We start from the raw sequence: 20864 nt of genomic DNA, 5'->3' as shown, positions 1-20864 counted from the left end.
AAATCCATGGAGAAGAAATAAAAACTTTAGTTCGCCGATGACATTGTAATTCTGTCAGAGACAGCAGAGGACTTGGAAGAGCAGTTGAACGGAATGGACGATGTCTTGAAGGAAGAATATAAGATGAACATCAACAAAAGCAAAACGAGGATAATGGAATGTAGTCGAATTAAGTCGGGTTATGCTGAGGGAATTAGATTAGGAAATGAGACACTTAAAGTAGTAAAGGAATTTTGCTATTTGGGGAGCAAAATAACTGATGATGGTCGAAGTAGAGAGGATATAAAATGTAGACTGGCAATGGCAAGGAAAGCGTTTCTGAAGAAGAGAAATTTGTTAACATCGAGTATAGATTTAAATGTCAGGAAGTCGTTTATGAAAGTATTTGTATGGAGTGTAGCCATGTATGGAAGCGAAATGTGGACGATTAATAGTTTAGACAAGAAGAGAATAGAAGATTTCGAAATGTGGTGCTACAGAAGAATGCTGAAGATTAGATGGGTAGATCACATAACTAATGAGGAGCTATTGAACAGAACTGGCGAGAAGAGAAATTTGTGGCACAACTTGACTAAAAGAAGAGATCGGTTGGTAGGACATGTTCTGAGGCATCAAGCGATCACCAATTTAGTACTGGAAGGCAGCGTGGAGGGTAAAAATCGTAGAGGGAGACCAAGAAATGAATACACTTAACAGATTCAGAAGGTTGTAGGTTGCAGTAGGTACTGGGAGATGAAGAAGCTTGCACAGGATAGAGTAGCATGGAGAGCTGCATCAAAGCAGTCTCTGGACTGAAGAACCCAACAACAACAACGTCATCCAAAAGTAAAAAGTTGAACAGGTGCGGTTGTGAAATTTTTGTGGGATCAAAGGTTTTCACCACTGCATTTACACAGTATCTCAGTTGGTTTCCTAAGCAGACAATTATTGAATTTGATTTAGGACCAAAACTTGAGGAATATTTCCGTAAAAATACGACGTATAACTATTTACCTTGTAAAGAATGTGACAAATTAAATAATGCACTACATGACAAATTTACAACAGTTTTTCTGAGATTACAAATAAGTTGAACAATACACAGTAGGCTTCGCTGGAGTGTTCCAAGAGGGTGGTTCAAATGGTTCAAATGGCTCTGAGCACTATGGGACGTAACATCTGTGGTCATCAGTCCCCTAGAACTTAGAACTACTTAAACCTAACTAACCTAAGGACATCACACAACACCCAGCCATCACGAGGCAGAGAAAATCCCTGACCCCGCCGGGAATCGAAGTTCCAAGAGGGTGCCTCAACAAGATAATCTCGTCCTTAACACTTTATTTCAAACAAGAAGGATATTACAAGTGACAGTAAACAGGTAACTGAAACAACTGCAATTACGAAAAGTAAAATTTTAACAAGACAAGAGAAACTACAGTAACTGAAACAAAGGAAAATGGAGCGTCTGAGTAGGAGGGGTAATTTACAAAGTGGTCTGGATCGGATTATTTGCAGTTAGAAGTGGCGACTGAGGCAACACTGACTCATCATTCAGTACTAAGCTAGGAGAAATGGACCTATGTTTATTAATTTGCATTATTTTAAGGAAGTACTTTACTTCTTCCTCCAAGTATGGTTGTTATGTAAGACTTCGCGTTGTACTTTGTAACTGTGTCATCCTTTAAAGCAGCTCGTCTCTCTCTCTCTCTCTCTCTCTCTCTCTCTCTCTCTCTCTCTGTGTGTGTGTGTGTGTGTGTGTGTGTGTGTGTGTGTTCCTAATGGACAAAACTGTTGAGATGATCGGTCCCTAGATTTACACACTACTTAAACTAACGTATGCTAAGAACAACATACACACACACACACACACACACACACACACACACACACACACACACACACACACCCTCATGCCCGAGGGAGGACTGGAACCTCCGGCTGGAGGGGAAAAGTCAGTTAATGCAATAACTGTGTATTCCAGATTGTAGGCAGTGGAGGAGGGGTTGGGGGTTGCTAGGGGCTGAGCGGGAGGGGGGGGAGGAGCGTTGCCGTTGTCCCATCTTCTCCTCCATTGTGGAGGCCTATGCCTGTTCCTACGATTATGTCAATGATTACACACGTTCTCTATAATTAATTTGTTTTCACTAACTGTTTAATTTAAACATTTCATTCAGCATCACCTAGGTTGATTTGAACAATTATCTCCACGAGCAATCATTATTGGAACCAGTGTTCATCTGCTCACATATCACCAAGCTTCCTGTTCTAAGTTATTTTTAAGATGCCGCATCCACAGAGTAGAGTACGCATTACGGTAGAGAGCAAGCAAGCAATCTGACATTCACGACGTCGTTCGCAATTATTTATACAATGCCTTACCATAAAAACTGTGCTGTTTGACTTTTTTATGCAGATAAAGCTTCCCTGGGAATGAACGTGTTACATTTTAAACCCAGATATCAGAATAAAATTTTAATATAGAATGAGTGCTAGATCGCCTATGCAACTGAGTCTTTTGACGACGTGCTACAAAAATATTTCACATACTGAGGAGGAAGAATTTTTATATACTTTCATTCTCCAGTCAGAGGGAGCTGTTCCAGTAATGACCCATGATGGATCAGGGACTTTCCAGTCAAATACAAGACATCTCAGCTGGTAGTGGCGGCAGAGGGACTCCCAATTGGGAACATTTGGGAGGGGATTTTCAGTTCCAGCAGTTGCCTTAGAACCAACGGAAACCACCCGAAAAGTCTTGGCCAGTAAAAGGGGATGGGAACTATTTTTAATTTAATTCTTGGACAAAACGTCTCAGACAAAAATGTGGGAGCCTAAGCCTAGTGTACGTGAAACTACCTATTCGTGTGTGCACAAAATGAAGTCGGTGGCTTCCTCGACCTGTGCCCTGTACCTGCGCTTCTGCCGTTTTTGCTTGTTGCGTGACTGTGTGTAAACCGGAGAAAATAATGTGAGTTTATTTTTCTCTCCCGCAAGGCATTACGTACCCCGACAGCGAGAATAAACTTAATTTTCCGAAATAATGTGTGTACGAAACTAATCTACATGGTGGAAAGTTAGACTCAACATCGTAATATACTGCATGTTTACTACACTAATGGCCATTAAAATTTCTGCACCACGAAGATGACGTGCTACAGATGCGAAATTTAACCGACAGGAAGAAGATGCTGTGATATGCAAATGATTAGCTTTTCAGAGCATTCACACAAGGTTGGCTCCGGTGGCGACACCTACAACGTGCTCACATAAGGAAAGTTTCCAACAGATTTCTCATACACAAACAGCAGTTGACCAGCGTTGCCTGGTGAAACGTTGTTGTGATGCCTCGTGTAAGGAGGAGAAATGCGTACCTTCACGTTTCCGACTTTGATAAAGGTCGTATTGTAGCCTATCGCGATTGCGGTTTATCGTATCGCGACATTGCTGCTCGCGTTCGTCGAGATCCAATGACTATTAGCAGATTATGGAATCGGTGGGTTCAGAAGGGTAATACGGAAGGCAGTGCTGGATCCCAACGGCCTCGTATCACTAGCAGTCGAGATGACAGGCATCTTATCAGCATGGCTGCAACGGATCGCGCAGCCACGTCTGTATCCCTGAGTCAACAGATGGGGACGTTTGCTAGACAACAACCATCTCCACGAACAGTTCGGCGACGTTTGCAGCAGCATGGACTATCTGCTCGGAGACCAGGTTCTGTTTACAGCATCATGATGGTCGCATCCGTTTTTGGCGACATCGCGGCGAACGCACATTGGAAGCGTGTATTCGTCATCGCCATACTGGCGTATCACCCGGCGTGATGGTATGGGGTGCCATTGGTTACACGTCTCGGTCACCTCTTGTTCGCATTGACGGCACTTTGAACAGTGGACGTTACATTTCAGATGTGTTACGACCCGTGGCTCTACCCTTCATTCGATCCCTGCGAAACACTACATTTCAGCAGGATAATGCACGACCGCATGTTGCAGGTCCTGTACAGGCCTTTCTGGATACAGAATATGTTTTCAATGCATTTGAACATGCCACCGTGGAGAGATACGTATTACGACTAGACGTTATCCATGCCACCAACGGTGGTCATATATATGTGTATGAATGAGGAAACAAAACTTAGTGAGTTATGACATGTTGAAAACCATTTGCTAATATTTAGTATATACTGATCACCCAAAACGTTATGACCATTGCCCACCGCGACGTTGGATGCCACCCGGTAAATTGCGGGCACATGATGCAATAACAAAAGTATGTAAACGGAGCAGACACGGAAAGGGGGATCACCCTAGCGAAGATATGGGCTACAAATGGGGATATCCACCGAGATAAGCGATTTTGACAAAGCGCAGATTATTATTACGAAAGGCCTGTGAACGAACATCTCGAAAACGACGAAGCTGGTCAAACGTACACGTGCTACTGTCGTGGGCTTCTACGGAAAGAGGTAGGATGACAGTAAAACTACCACTAGGCGCTAAATGGTTGGACGTCCACGACTCTTCATAGAACGTGGGGCTCGGAGGCTTGTCTGCTCTGTAATGTAGGATAGATGTTGATCTATGCCATCTTTTCCAAAAGAGAACAATGCTGGAGCATGCACAATTGTTTCGCAGCACACCGTTCATCGCACACTATTGAACATGGAACTCCACGTCAGACCATCCCCATGTGTTCACATGATGACCCAATGACATTGTCTATTACGACTGCAGCAGTCACTGGACTATCGGGATTCCACTGTCGATCAATGGAAACGTACCGGCTCCTCGGATAACTCACATTTTTGCTATAGTAGGTCGATGGTCGTCTCCGCATAAGCCGTCATCAGAGTGAACGGCGGCTCGAAACGTGTAGCGCGCGCTGGTGGAAACAGTTTTATGCTATGGGAGACATTCTCCTGCGTCTGCATGGGACCTGTGGTAGTAATCGAAGACACCACGCCACCTGCGGACAACACGCAGCCCTTCATGCTTGAAGTCTTCCCCGACGGCGATGTCATATTTCAGCAGCATAATTGCCCGTTTCTCGGAGCCAAAACCGTGCTACAATGGTCTGAGAAGGTTACAGTGAACTAACGTTGATGTCTCGACGACCAAATTCGCCCGATTTAAATCCTGCGGAACACATGTGAGTGGCTATCCGGCGCCACCACCGCGTACGCACATCAACGGCCCGTTATTTATGTGAATTACATGACCTACGCATAGACATCTAATGCCACATACCTCCACAAACCAATCAAGAAACTCTGATCCCTGATACACAGAACCAGAGATGTATTTCGTTCCAAAGATGGACAAACAAGCTATTAAGCAGGTTGAAATAATTAAATCAAGACCCTAAGCTGTCAACAGGCGTTGATGTACATCAACGGGGGCAATTGAAAATGTGTGCCCCGATCAGGACTCGGACCTGGGATCTCCTGCTTACATGGCAGACGCTCAATCCATCTGAGCCACCGAGGGCACAGAGGAAAGTGCGACTGCAGGGATTTATCCCTTGCACGCTCCCCATGAGACCCACATTCCCAACTTAATGTCTATACACTACATTCGTAGTGCCCCTACCCAATACACTCATTACTCGCGGCATAAAATCTTACCGAGTCCCGTAAGAGTTCGGGCAATGTGTGTGCATCCAGCACAGGAGGAGGAGGTGACTCTGAGCACTATGGGACTTAACATCTATGGTCATCAGTCCCCTAGAACTTAGAACTACTTAAACCTAACTAACCTAAGGACAGCAAACAACACCCAGCCATCACGAGGCAGAGAAAATCTCTGACCCCGCCGGGAATCGAACCCGGGAACCCGGGCGTGGGAAGCGAGAACGCTACCGCACGACCACGAGATGCGGGCGAGGAGGAGGTCAATGGCCGGTTAGCCTTAACTATATAAAGATGGTATCTGTTCTTTCGGTCATATCCGAAAGAACGGATACCATCTTCATATATTAGGCAGGTGGTCGTAATGTTTTGTCTCATCAGTGTAATTTTGAAGGTATTAAATTCTTAAGTTGGAAATGTAATTTATGCGTACACTGTATATTGTCTGTGTACCAGTGGTAATATTCTAGTATCCAGCATGGGCCTTTACAATCTTCATTTTGCACGCTTTACTTCCACAACGACTGTTCAGTGGCTAGTGTCTAGTGGTGGCTGGTACTCACGTGCTCGTCCACAGAGTAGCTGAGCTCCCCGTCGTCGTACAGCACGAACCAGCGGCGCTGCCATCTCTGCAACAAACAGATCCGTTATTTAGTCTCTGGATAACTCAATCAAACACAAATAAGTCAAGGAATGAGGTCCTAGGATCTTTTGAAATAAAATAAAGCAGTTAGTTGAACGTCCCGTCGACAAAGAGGTCGTTAGTGACAGTGCACAAGCTCGGATTGGGGAAGGGCGGAGAAGAAAAGGGGCCATTCCCTTTCGAAGGAACCAACGCGGCTTCTGCATTAAGCGATTTAGGGAAATCACGGAAAACCTAAATCGGGTTGGCCGGACGCGGGTTTGAAGCGCCGCCTTTCCGAATGCCAGCCGGACGAATACAACAGATTATCACGTAAATCAGCTCGTAAGACACACAGAACTTAATTTCTGTGTGTGATGTTCTGACTTCATCAATTAATTAACTCTATGGCTGTCCCCATCACAGAGGCCGCTGACACGCTCGTGCGGCGGTTCTAGACTCGGAAGAAGCTGGTTCGAATCATAGTAACGGAAGAAATTTCTACTGATAATATTTTGTCCGGCAAGGAGAGTAGAGGTGGTGGCGTGAATTTCCTGAACATCGGACGTTGTGCCCAACGTCATGTAATGCATCTCAAACCTTCACACCGCCTCTCGTGGACTGCCGGCGTGTGCCTCTGTTTGTGGTGCTCAATACGATGGATGTAAATGTTCAGTTCGTAGACCCATTTCGTTTTGTTCAAAAAGAGAAGGCTATGTGCCGGCACCGGGTGTCACCCTCTCCCTTCTTTCGTCGTCGTCGTCGTCGTCGTCGTCGTCAACAACACACATACCACTCTGCGCTATACACAAACGCATTACAGTCATCTACACTAGGCAGTCACACTACACACTCCTGGGAACCAAGCCATCAGTGGCGTCAATAGAGAAGCTTTACACGAGACTGAGATGGGGGAATTCGTTGTCATCTGCACTGATTGCGCTCTCAGAAGAAAAAGACTCGCAGGTGCAAAGTCGCGGCCGCTTGGAATTGTTTACCATGAAAATATCTTTTCAGCGTAGTTTCATCTAAAGAGTGCTACCTTCCGAAAGTTAAAACGTGGGACAATATTTTGGAAGTGGGACCGTTTTAGTTCTAAAACTAGGAAAATTGGATACTAGGGAAGCCTCACAAATTCCATTATAATTACAACTTATTTTTAGTGTCATAGAAATTAATTACAAATAAATTTTTGCTATTATCAGAAAATGATTAAGATATAAGTTTTGTTTTCAAATTCCACGGTTTCTCCACTCAGGTTACTGATGCAACTACTTGTACATCAAAGCCACCTGACCGTCGTTCAACATTACTTCATTTACCGATAGCAGTTTTTAAGTATCATTGTACTTAGAGATCGTTAAATATGGGAAGCCCTCGGTCATGGGTCACCAATCAAGCTATTTCAAAGTCGCGAGTTGCCAGAAAGTTGTCATTGTTTCATTAACTCGTCGAAAGCCTAATCCAGCCAGATAGCTTTTGTTATGCGAGTTTAGGATCGAGCGAATTCTACAAACTACATAATTTATATGGAAAGTTTTTTTGTATGCATCCGAGTACACTTCCGTTCTATTCGATGCTTTATATATAGAGAACACAAAGAGTAACGACACACTTAACAGCACATACACAAGCAAGAGGTGAGGCCTGTCACCTACGTGCTTCGAGGCAGTACCTCTATCGCGAGGTCATTGCATTAGCGTCCACAGACGAGCTCAGCTCTGAAAGCTAGTCTTTATTTTTTACGTAAATATTAGAGCACGAAACTTAATTTACAAAATGAAACCCATCATAGGTGACTTTCAGTAGTGTCACGTATCTTCGTCATTTATAGAGTCACAAGTTCGAGTATCTACCGCGGAAAAAGTAGACACATTTTCTCTTTCCAACGATTTTTTTACGGTTCTCAGAAAATTTTTGTTACATAATGAACCATATGACATAAATTGTTTCGAATTTCTCATTTCGGAATTCTGCGAAGGTAAGCTCCGTATTTTCCTATTTTAGGCACCGTGAATCATAAGGCCCCCAAAGAACAGGAACAAAGATTTGAGCAAAACAGATGTTTATGAAAATCAGATTTATAAACAAACCACCACTCTCATAGGTGTGAACTGTTTTTTCTTAACCAAGTCTCAACATCCTATACTTCCTATGAAAAAATAATGTACCCACATGCTATGAAATATTAATATTAGAATTATATTTATTATTATTGTTAACTCACAAAATTTCCATACACAGGCCAGTGATAATAGAGCCTTTTGACAGTTGTAAAATTTGTAATTAGTGTGAAACAAGAATCATAATTTAAACAATAGATACTAAATGCACCATATCTACAATTATGACCTGCTCCAACATCTCATGGCCTTCGTTATCATCATTTCATTAAACACATTTTGTGGCTTCAAGTTCAGATATACCTGCCGATTCACCTCCGGTTATGAAGTATTACAGTTACGATATGATGCAGACACTAAATTATGTTGTCAACCCCAAAGTACTATTGAGCAGCGGAGAGCAACAAAATTATGCTTTGTGCTTTTGGCCCATATCCGAGAAAATTGTTGGACAGGTTTTCGTGGATGTTCATATACCGTGTGGGGCTACAGATACAAATAAAGCTCGTTCACCGAAAGATCACCAGATGTGAGCTTTAGGCCCTTACGTTTCTCAGGGCCTCGGCTGTTTTTTAACCCGTACGTACGCCACAGATTTTTTTGTGCTAAGCTGCATCTGCACGAGCACTAAATTCCTATGTACAGCTGTCTTACACAATACTTCAGACCTAGTAAGATCAATACCAGCCGAACAGACTTAATGGAGTTCGTATTCTTTGTACAGAACTTTTCGATTTTTCGTTTATCACATTTCTCGGAAAGTTACCATTCGAACACGCATTCAGCTACAAAAAGTAATGACCACAATATATTTTTAAAACACGTGCCCATCAGACTGCTTCTCGCTTTATTTTGTGAAGTGTGGAAAGCGGAGTTTGCCGCCGCTTAGAGAGAGCCCGTAAAAACTGGAAACAAATATATAAGGCTACAGCCCAATAGCTGCGCGCGTTAAGTCGGCCTCGTGATAAGAACATTATTGCACCCGAAAGCCACTAAATTTTTCTCAGTAGCGTTGCCCACGTGAACCACGCAGCGAGGCTGCAAACCAGTAATTAGCGGGAATATAACGCACCGCAGAAGGTGAACACCGCAACCGTAATGAAGAAGGGGAAAATCTCTATCTCCGTGGGCAGCCTCATAAATTCTGCGCGGCTTATTAAGTGGATTTGGCGAAGATCACTAGACTGCCTGCGTACGCCATAAATACTATCTTCCGCAGCAGCAACTTGTTACCTGCAAGCAGTCTCCCGGATAAAACGCCTCGTATTATTATAAATAGCTGCGCAAGTTTCGACAGCGGCTGTCTGTTCGGGAGAAGCTGTTCGGAAATTTTTGAATAATTATGTAGTCATCTTTATATGCGAAATTTCGTTATACGCATAAATTGTCATTTTCATGTAGCTGTCTACGATCCTATTAAAAATTTTAATTTTTATTGTTTTATGCAATTTTCGTTGTCTGGCAGTTGAAAGTGAATTTTAAGAAACAGCGTTCATTTACAAAAAATAAATACGTAGAACACTAAAGTATGATAACTTTCGTGGAAATCATTAGATAATGAATGGAAGTAAAACGAACGGCAAGATAGCTTTAATTGGTGATTTCTTAATTGCGACAACCGGTTTCGCTTCACTAGAACAGCATCCTCAGGTGAACTACGTAAGAAGGAAACGATCCCATGTAACATACATGATCAAAATACTGCGAGGGCTGTTCAATAAAGAATGATCACAATTTTTTTTGGCAACATACCTTTACTCATCCTCATAATTTTGATGGTCCTTCTCAAAGTAGTCTACCATGAATGCGATGCACTTGTCCCAACGTTTCTGCCAGTCTTCAAATACATGCTGGAAACCATTTTTTGAGAGGTCCTTCAAAATCGCCTCCGCAGCCTGCACCACTGCTTCTGATTATTGATAATGCCGCCCACGAAGGCGTTTCTTCATGATAGGGAACAGAAAAAAGTCGCGTTGGACTAAATCCGGACTACAGATAGGATGAGGGATGCACTTCACGTTGATTTTTGCAAGATATTCAGCAACAACACTGGCAATATGCCGCGATGCATTATCATGGTGCAGCAATCAGCCTGCTTTACGGAAATGTGGTCTTTTGCGCCTGATATGGACTTGCAGTGTTTTCAGGACACCCCTGTAGTATTGTCCAGTTGCTGACGTGTGTGCATGCTGATAAACCATTCAAAGAATGAGATGATCATAACTTTCCTAGCAGCAGCAAGCAGTTTTGCCTTTTTGGGGGTTAGCGATGAAGGAGATTTCCACACTGAGCTTTGCTGTTTACTCTCAGGATCAAAACGATGTAGCCAAGTTTCATCAGCAGTGATTACATTTGAAAAACTCCGAATCTTCCTCTAACATTAACTTTAACAGCATGCAGACCTGCACGCGAATGTCCTTTTGTTCGGGAATCAGCAGTCTTGGAACCCATCGCGCACAAACACTTGTCATGTGTAATTTTTCTGACACCCAACGAAATGTTCAGTATTTCAGAAAGTGATACTAAGGTAATTCGTCGATCCTCTCTTACAATGATGTTTTCTTCCGTAAGAGCAGTAACTGGAGCACCTAGTCCACCTTCCTTTGAAATTGATTGTCTCCCCTCTTTTAACATTTTAAACCACCTTCGTGCTGTGCTGTAGGGAAGAACAGAATCTCCATAGGCTCCTGTATCATTGTATAGGCCTCAGTTGAAGATTTGTTGAGACGAAAGCAGAATTTCAAAGCCGCGTGTTACCTCCATCGCAGCGGTAGGCGATATTGAACATGTCTGACGTTGCCTGCCTCTCACGGGCGGGAACCAGGAGTCCCAACAATGACACTGTCCGCTCCTGGTAGGTGAGTGGTCAGCGCGACGGAATGTCGTACCTAACGGTCCGGGTTAGATTCGCGGCTGGGTCGGCGATTTTCTTCGTTCAGGGACTGGGTGTTGTGTTGTACTTATCATCATCCTTTCATCCCCGTCGACACGCAAGTCGCCGACGTGGCGTCAACGCGAAAGACTTGCACCAGGCGAACGGTCTACCCGACGGGAGGCCCTAGCCACACGGCATTTCCATTTCCAACAATGAAACTACCACGGAGTGTTTGTTGCACACTATGCTAACAGAATTTCGTAAGATTAAATTTTAGCGCGAGAAATTATTACCATAAAAAATTATGATCATTCTTTATTGAACAGCCCTCGTATGTGAAACTTTTACAAAAACTTTTGAAATTTTTAATTTTTCTGGAGAATTTTAAGAAAACGAAATATTTTTGTACCTTTTATGCGAAGTATTTAAACAGGCAGAAAACATCAAAATTAAAACACACAACAGCGTCACAAGAGCGCACCAAGACGCCCCGAAAGTTACGTGTCAATAATTACGTGTCAACAACGGCCAACATATCACGGTTTTAATTAAATGTCCTCCATTTCATGGTTCCACGCGGATACGCTTATCGGCTTGTTGCTCAATCAGCCTCACGGTCAGGAAGGTGTGAAAAAGCGTAGGGGAGGGGAGGGGCGGGGGGAGTTGATATTTTAGCTCGCTGAATGCCCCAATTTTGTTATTTCCTTATTATGTCTTTCGTTTTCAACGTTGTACTTAGATGTGGTTTTTTTTTCTCGTTGTGCACCACAGCACTTTACGCCTCGATGTCCTGTTTTATATCTTTTATGACGTCCTCTCTTTAGGGATTTGATTTTTTAATACGAACTCTGGGAGCGTCTTGGTAACCTGGTGTGAGACTGTTGTACGTAAGTTTTAATTTTGACTTTTGCAGTTATTTAAATACTTTATATAGGATCTATAAAAACATTTTAAATTTTTTTCTTAGAAGTCTCGAAGAAATTAAAAATTTGAATTTTTTTTAAAAAAAGATGCTTACAGTATTTTGATCTTATGTATTACATGGTAACCTTTCCTTCTTTATGGTCACAACCGGTTTCGCTGCATTAAATCAGGTTCTCATGTTAACTACATAAGAAGTCACCACTTACAGCTGTGTTGCGGTTCATTTTACTTCCCACATTACAACGTTCTGTGTGACAAATGATTAGGATTACAAAACAGTACTATGGTCGCGCCAGGAGTTTTCCGCTGTGTCGGCCGGCCGGAGTGGCCGAGCGGTTCTAGGCGCTACAGTCTGGAACCGCGCGACCGCTACGTCGCAGGTTCGAATCCTGCTTCGGGCATGGATGTGTGTGATGTCCTTAGGTTAGTTAGGTTAAAGTAGTTCTAAGTTCTATGGGACTGATGACCTCAGAAATGCTCAGAGCCATTTGAACCATTTGAATTTTTCCGCTGTTAGAGGCGCGAGTGGCACGCTAAGAGCAAAGTGCCCTGTCTGCATGCGCAACACGTGTAGTGAAGTCCTACCGGCAATACATTAGCCATATCACTGTAGTGTGATAAGCAGGCAGCGCTCGTAGTTCAGGCTGTAACTTCTCCTGTCGCGGGTGCAGTTCATCGTACATGATACTGACAATATTCAGTATGTAGAGAAGCCCTCTTTTTCGACAGTCACAGCCGCAAAAGGCCCCGGCACGGAATCAATACGAGATGGATGTTCTTACTGTGGAATGGTTGGTTGATTTGGGGGAGGAGACCAAACAGGTCATCGGTCCCATCGGACTAGGAAGGATTGAGCAGGAAGTCGGCCGTGCCCTTTCAAAGGAACCGTCCTCGCATTTACCTGAAGCGATTTAGGGATATCACAGAAAACCTAAATCAGGATTGCCGGAAGTGGATTTGAACCGTCGTCCTTCGGAGTGCGAGTCCAATAAGCTAACCACTGCCCCACCTCGCTAGGTTTACTGTGGAAAGTTCTTCCCCCCCCCCCCCCAATGGCTGCTGGAGGAACTTTATGAACTGAACCACATTCTAAAGAAAAGAGTCATTTCTCAAAACTAAACAAATTGAATTAATACAACGGGCGTTCAAAAAATTCCCATTCGAAGGCCGTACAGTCCAGAATCGTTATGAGTATTGAGGTAATCATCCCACCGACGCACCAGGTCGAAGATGCCTGTTTGTTAAAACACCGTGTCCTGCTGCGTGGACGTGTCCGTAATTTCCTGCTGCTCATCTTCGTTCGACAGTACTCGACGACTTATCAAGGTCTTTTGTAGGGGACCGAAGAAAGGGGAGAGTTCAGGACTACAGGGCGGATGCTCGAGGGTCTCCTGCTGGAGTTGGCGTAATTTCTGCTGTTCTCCCAGATCGACTGGCGTCTTGTGTCGATTCGCGACCAGCTCAGAACTGGGCCCAACACTGTACAACGGTGGTTTTCAACAGACACGCTGCCCCATACATATTCTCTATTCTCTGACCGTTGTCTACCGGTGTTTGTCCTTCGGCAGCAAAGAGGAAGATAACAGCACGTTGGTCCTGTTTCAACGCATTGGGTAATAACGTCGCCATAGTTCACGTTTCCGCACGCACGTCGGGAAGACACGAATGCCGCACTGGTCCCTTTCCTACATGTTGGTGCTTACATATCCGCATCGGAGTCGTGCTACGTTGCCTGTACGCTGCGGAACGCCCTCAAACGGAAACGGTTTTTGGTTCAAATGGCTCTGAGCACTATGGGACTTAACATCTGAGGTCATCAGTCCCCTAGAACTTAGAACTACTTAAACCTAACTAACCTACGGACATCACACACACATCCATGCCCGAGGCAGGATTCGAACTTGCGACCGTAGCGGTCGCGCAGTTCCAGACTGAAGCCCCTAGAACCGCTCGGCCACACCGGCCGGCGAAAACGTTTTGATCGCATCTTACACTAGTGTTGTTCGCTAAGCATCATTATACTGCCTGCAAAATTTAACGAACTCATTCTTGGATCTGGGTGCTACACAGGGTGATTCCGTGATGTTGATACAAACTGTCAGGGCTGAAAGGAGAACTGTAAATGTATCAATTTGAGGTAAGGGACCCTGGTCCGTTAATGAACGAGTCAAAAGTTATAAGCGAAAATCGTTCTGATAGTGGATCTCTTCTGCTGCAAGATCTTTGCTTTCCATATTTTGGGAGGAAGTAATATGAACCAAAAGAAGAAAAAAACATTGTGTAGTACGCATGGGCTTTAAAATGCATCCCTTAAGGCTATGAAGATTTTGTGAGTACAAGAGTCTCACATTACCGAAGATGAAAAAGTGCTCATAGCTCTTAGGGTATGCATTTTAGCGACCATACTTACCAGATTTTTTTGCTTCGAACGATCGCACCTGTCAGATCCCTGAATAATAATCATTCCTCCTGGGACACACCATTTGTTTAGATCACAACGTTAACAGAAAAACAGAAGAGCTTATTATGTGACCTGAAAACAGAGGAGGACAAAACTTTAATGGTAAGGTTGATTCCGTATTCAAAGCTGCACTAGAGACGTCTATCACTGGAAAGTACATGCGTTATGGTCTAACACACCGTAGCTTGCCACAGAAAAATTCTTATTTCTGTAATACAGAAGCAGCACTGGGGGTCCACAACGGTTTTGTTACCCTTAAGATTATAGGACAATGAAAATATGCAGAAGAAAGAACCCATTGGAATGAATCGCAATGGACAGCTTTCGTGGATTAATAGGAACCGAGGCTTATGTTGGAAAACCTGAAGTTTGTTAATATGTGTAAAAGCAGCATGTCCACGAATGGGCAGGCATAACACCTTGTGCTTCTATTATCGACTTGCGAAGTAGGAGACTTGTTTTTCCTATTGACAGATAATCTTTTACTTAGTAAAGGACATAGGCAACGGCCTTGCCGCAGTGGATACACCGGTTCCCGCGCTCACCGAAGTTAAGCGCTGTCGGGTGTGGTCTGCACTTGGATGGGTGACCATCCAGGCCGCCATGCGCTGTTGCCATTTTTCGGGGTGCACTCAGCCTCGTGATGCCAATTGAGGAGCTACTCGAGCGAATAGGAGCGGCTTCGGTCAAGAATACCATCATAACGACCAGGAGAGCGGTGTGCTGACTCCACGGCCCTCCTATCCACATCCTCCACTGAGGATGACACTGCGGTCGGATGGTCCCGGTAGGCCACTCGTGGCCTGAAGACGGAGTGCTTTATTTTTCCTTTAGTAAAGGACATAAGGCATCCAACACATTGTTTTATTCGTTCTGTCTCTTAGATCTTTCTTGAAGGTAAGGCACTTTTCCAGTATGCATCAGCTTAAAATCAGAGCTGCTAAAACGGTGGACCCACGAGCAGTTGTCAGCTATCCAGAATGTGAAAGTATGCTGTTGACTGTACATGGTGTGCACGTATCAGTATCTCAGGACTGACCTTTTTTTCCGCAGTAGCGTATCAAAAGATTAACATACCTGGAGCTGAAACTGATTAGTAATAAAATTATTTGTGATCCAGACCTAGGTTCTTCAATAAGCAAATCACGATCACAGTATTCGCACGGCATGTCAGTAATAAAGAATAATGCCGTACGGATAGTAATACGCCGCTACAAAGGGAGCGGTATGTTTGTTTCGTGAATAACTGGAACGCAAGGAGCGGGATGCGCCGTACAGCTGTGGGTTTACCCCGCGACTGCAAGGATGGTGGAGCACGGTTCTCAGGCGGCGGCGGCCTCGCGGCTGGTAGCGCGCGGCGAAAGCAGGCGCGCTCTGCTCTTGTTACGGCCGCTATCGATACCTCGCAGCTCGGGTGACCCTTCTGGAATTACAGAGCCCTGCCGCCCGCGCTGTCCCTCACCCCAATTACGCGTTATTAACTTCGCCAGCAGTCTGCCGGTGATGAATTATAGCTGTCGAGTCCGTAACGTTACTTGCACCGAGAGGCTACATCCCATTATTGACACATCGTCCAGTCACATTAATGGGACCACCTGTCAAAAGCCTGAATAACCACCTTTTGCAGCACGGACCGCTGAGAGAGACGAGCACGAAGAGAGTTAATGAGGCTTTGGAATGTACCGACATGGATGTGGAGCCATGTCGACTCCAGCGCCTTCGCCAGCTGCACTGTTTCTCGGTGGAGGATCCACGGCGCGTACAGTTTGACCGAGGTGGTCCACACATTCTCGACTGGGTTTTAATCCGGGGTCGGGGGGGGGGGGGGGCGGCGGGGAGGTTGGGAGGCCAGGGGGGTTCGGCAAACTCATCTGGTGCTTCTAGAATGAAATAATCACTCTACAGTGGAGTGTGCGCTGATATGAAACTTCCTGGCGTGAGTCGTGCTTGGGTAGCTCAGTTGAGCACTTGCCCGTGAATGGCAAACGTCCCGAGTTCGAGTCACGGTCCAGCACACAGTTTCAATCTGCCAGGAAGTTTCATCTGGTGCTGATCGAACCACGCACGAACACTGCGAGCTGTGTGACATGCTCCAGGTACATCGTGCCGAGAAAAAACAAAGAGCATGTAGGAGTGGACGTGGACCCCAAGGACAGATACTGCGTTCATCCACTGTGCCCTCCAGAATGACAAGGTCACACAGAGAATGCCTCGAAAACATTCCGCAGGCCTGCACTCTTCCGACGATTTTTGCGAGGTGTTAGCTTCCAGAAAATCATTCTATCTTAATCAAAAAGTTTCAATCAAAGTGAGAGGAGAAAGTACAAACTGGATCGGACTAGGAAAAGGAGTAAGACAAGGATGCTCTCTAACACCTACTCTTTTCAACCTCTACTTGGAAAATATGATTGACCAATGCTCATTAGATGACAAAGGCGTAGAAATTGGAGGAAGAAGAGTAGGGTGTTCGAGGTTTGCTGATGACATGGTCCTTCTAGCCACAGGGGAAAAAGAATTACAGGATTTGGTGGACACCATTGAAACTAACGGAAAAAATATGGAATGAAAATTAACACACACAAAACAAAAGTATTGGCACTAGGAGAAAATAAGGAAATAAAAATTATGCTGAGTGGAGAAGTACTAGAACAAGTGCAAAATTTTAAGTATCTTGGAAGCAGGATAGACACCGACTGGAAGTGCACCACAGAAATTAAAACAAGGATAGCAATGGCAAAATAGGCGTTTTATAAGAAAAGGAAAATTTTCTGCAGCGGTCTGGACAGAGAACTCAGGAAGAGACTCATAAAATGTATTGTATGGAGTGTTATTATATATGGCGCTGAAACATGGACTATGAGGAAGAAAGACAGAGAAAGGCTGGAGGCTTTTGAGATCTGGACATGGCGGAGGATGGAAAAAATAAGTTGGATGGACAGAGTAAGAAATGAAGAGATACTGAGAAGAATGGGAGAAAAAAGACAGTTACTAGATGTAATAAAAAGAAGAAAAAGAAATTGGATTGGGCATATATTAAGAAAGAATGACGGACTGATAAAAACAGTTTTAGAAGGTTATGTAGAAGGGAAAAGGAAGCGAGGAAGGAAGAGATTCCAGATACTGGATGACATGATGGACGGTACAACATACAGCAGTCTTAAGAAGGAACCAATGGATCGCAGAAAATGGAGAGGGAAAGGACCTGCTAATATAGCACATAATTGATGATGATGATGATTGCTTCCAGACGTTTCACGTCGTGCACGCCAACGGCCATGGAGCATAAAACGTCATTCATCTCAAAAGGCACCTGTCGCCTCTCAGTGGATGCCCAGTTGCGATACTGGAGTGCAAATTCCAGCCTTCGTCGCTAAAAAACAGCAATCAGCATGGCTGCACGAACCAGGCGCCTGCTGCTGAGGCCCATACGCAGGATCGCTCACTGAACGGTCATTGAGGAGACAATGTTTGTAGGCCCTTGGTTCAGCTGGGCGGTCAATTGCACGTCTATTCGCCCGTAGACATCTCCGCAGGGGTCGTTCACTTCTGTGACCTATGGCCGATGCTGCACCAGTTACTTCGGCGCCAGTTTTGGATAGCGCCATTTTGCCATGAGCGGTGTACTTTAACCACGGCGTTAGGCGAACAGTTTACAAGTTTGCCGTTCTGGACGTCCTTCCATCCTTGACCCGAAATACCATGATCTTGCCCTTTCGGACGACAGATAAATCGCTTCGTATCCGCAATACGACAACGACTGCACTGATTTACGCGTGCCCCCGACAAGCTTTACACATTCACCACTGCTTGTGCTACCACCTGCCGTCTGTGAGTGGTTATTGCACTTGAGGTCGAACGAAGGCTGCTGTCAAATTAATGTCACTGGAGCGTGTATCTCGACGTGCGACGTGCAAAACTACGAGAATCGTTCAATAAGTAATGTCCCACTTTTTATTTTTTAAAGCCATTATATACACAGAAAAATGTCCTTGTTGGTGCTGCACAGTCGATGTTTGTTCTGTGCTCCGGTGAAGTTTCGAACCGTTCTGGCAGACGGCAGAGCCATAGTACAGCTTCAAAATGGTGTCTACATACGCTACAAGCAGCGTGCTGTTATTGAATTTTTGTGTGCAGAAAAAGAAACCGTGGTGATCATCCATAAACGTTTGTGTGCAGTATATGGCGATGCTGCAGTTGATATGAGTTTGCGATGGGTAGAGAAAGTTACAACCTCAGGAAACGCAGAAACTGAGCTCCATGATCAGTCACGCTGTGGACGTCCTGTCACAGCCACTGCTCCAGACGTGCAGAATCGTGCGGATGCCATTATTCGTGCCGACCGGCGCATCACAGCTCGACAATTGGCTCTACAGTTGTCGGCCAGCATTGGAAGTGCGTCTGCAACGATCGAGACTCTCGGATATTCAAAGAGGTGCTCACGATGGGTTCGACGAATGCTCGTAGCCAATCACAAGATTCAAAGAAAGGCCATTTCATCTGAATTGTTGGAGCGTTTTGAGACCGACGGTGAGGCCTTTCTGTCACACTTTGAAGATGACGAGAGTGTCAGTCATTCAGTGAAAACATGGCTACACCTACAGAACAAGAGCTTTTACCAGCAGGGAATATGTGCTCTTCCACAACGTTGGCGTACGGCCACAGAGCGTGACGGGAACTACGTAGAAAAATAGGACATGGACAAGAGATCTTGATGTATATTGTCACCAAATTCTGACCCTTAACAATAAATATCTTCTGAGAAGACAAATGTGGGAAATTACTTATTGAACGACCCTCGTATATTAGTGCACACTGTTTAATGCGTGGTCTTCTGGAGAACTTGCATACCTCGTTGGCTGTATGGGAAGGAAGAAAAACCAACAGCAGAAAGACATGCTGTGATACTGCACCAAATGACTGAAATATGTTTCCCTAAATCGCGTCAAACGAAAACGAAAAGTAAGTCCGTATTCAGAAATTACAGAATCCCTCGATGGCGCCAAGATTTTTCTCAACATCTGAATGAGCATCACTATTTCTTTTAGTAACAGATAGATTAGGCAAATACGATGTCTTAGCTGGTGACTGACTGGCACGCAGTTCAGGCAAGTGTCAACCATTGCTCGTACAACTTTCAGACGTGTACTTCAAGGTGAAATGTATCATGTATCATTACCTGTGGTACTGCGAGCAATTAAATATTCTAATATGGTTTCATCACTGTTGCGAGATGTCAGGCACACTTAATCCCACAGGAAGGTGTTATGTTTCCCTGAGCATTTCGGATAACTCTTAAAAACAAGAACACTAAAAAAAAACCTGCCAGGTGTGAGGGAAGCAGGAAATCAGAAAGAACAGACACGAGAAGGGGTTTAAACGAACGCACTATACACGATTGCATAGCTTATCAAATTCGAAAAAAGACGCATTAGATGACTGTGGTTGAAGAGTGAAGATGTTCACCACTTTAGGGTTCTAACAGCTCATTTACACATTTTACCTGTAATATCTTCCGAGGTAGGATTGCACTGCTAATACGTCTTTAACAATGAGATCAGAATTAGTTTTAAGATTCTACCGCGCAGTTACAACCTCCAACAAAACTAAGTTATCTCCAGCAATGACCACCTCTACGTCAGCCTCTACGGATTGTGAAAACAAAACGTCGGTAACGTGAAACTCACGCTTTTCTCATTTGACATCCTGAAAGCCATGGACCAAGTTAGTGTGTTGTCTCTGCTGACCTCTGAAAGGATTCTATTCAGTACCAGGCCCACCCATGTTAATGAAAATACGATCATAAGAGCACGAAAAAAAGGATATCTACGACTGGATTCATGGCCAAGTAATAGGAAGGATGCAGCATGTTACCTTGCAAGGACAGATGTAAAAGTAACTTCAGTAGTGTGCCAGGGAAATGTATTGGAAACGTTGTTATTTGTGTTATATATTAATGACCTTCAGATAACATATATAATAACTTCAAATTTTTCACAGATGAGGCGGTTATCTATAATGCGCTACATTCTGAACTTAGCTGCTTAAATTATCTGATGCTGTTAAAGTTTCTACGTCGTTCAAAAATCGGTAACTTGCTTTGAATGTTCAGAATCAACGTGAACTTACGATACACAGGAAAGTTATTCCTAGGACTACAACGTCTAAGAGTCTCAAATAGAATCATTCAACTCAAAAAGACCTGAATAACAATTTATAGAGATATGAAACTGAATGATCACACAGGCTCA

At 44.2% G+C, this 20864-nt stretch overlaps 1 protein-coding gene across 4 annotated transcripts in view; it reads right to left on the bottom strand.

Moving 5' to 3' along the window:
- The window catches only part of LOC126251517 (protein outspread), a 794443-nt gene that overhangs the window by 160532 nt on the left and 613047 nt on the right, over window positions 1–20864 (bottom strand). For all 4 annotated transcript variants that reach the window (XM_049952001.1, XM_049952029.1, XM_049952011.1 and 1 more), the window contains exon 3: window positions 6175–6240. In XM_049952001.1, the coding sequence (XP_049807958.1) occupies window positions 6175–6240 (66 nt within the window). The remainder of the gene's footprint in view (window positions 1–6174; window positions 6241–20864) is intronic.

Source organism: Schistocerca nitens, chromosome 1 (assembly GCF_023898315.1).
Source record: "Schistocerca nitens isolate TAMUIC-IGC-003100 chromosome 1, iqSchNite1.1, whole genome shotgun sequence".
NCBI classification, from domain to species: Eukaryota; Metazoa; Arthropoda; class Insecta; order Orthoptera; family Acrididae; genus Schistocerca; species Schistocerca nitens.
This window is presented reverse-complemented; position numbering and strand designations above follow the sequence as displayed.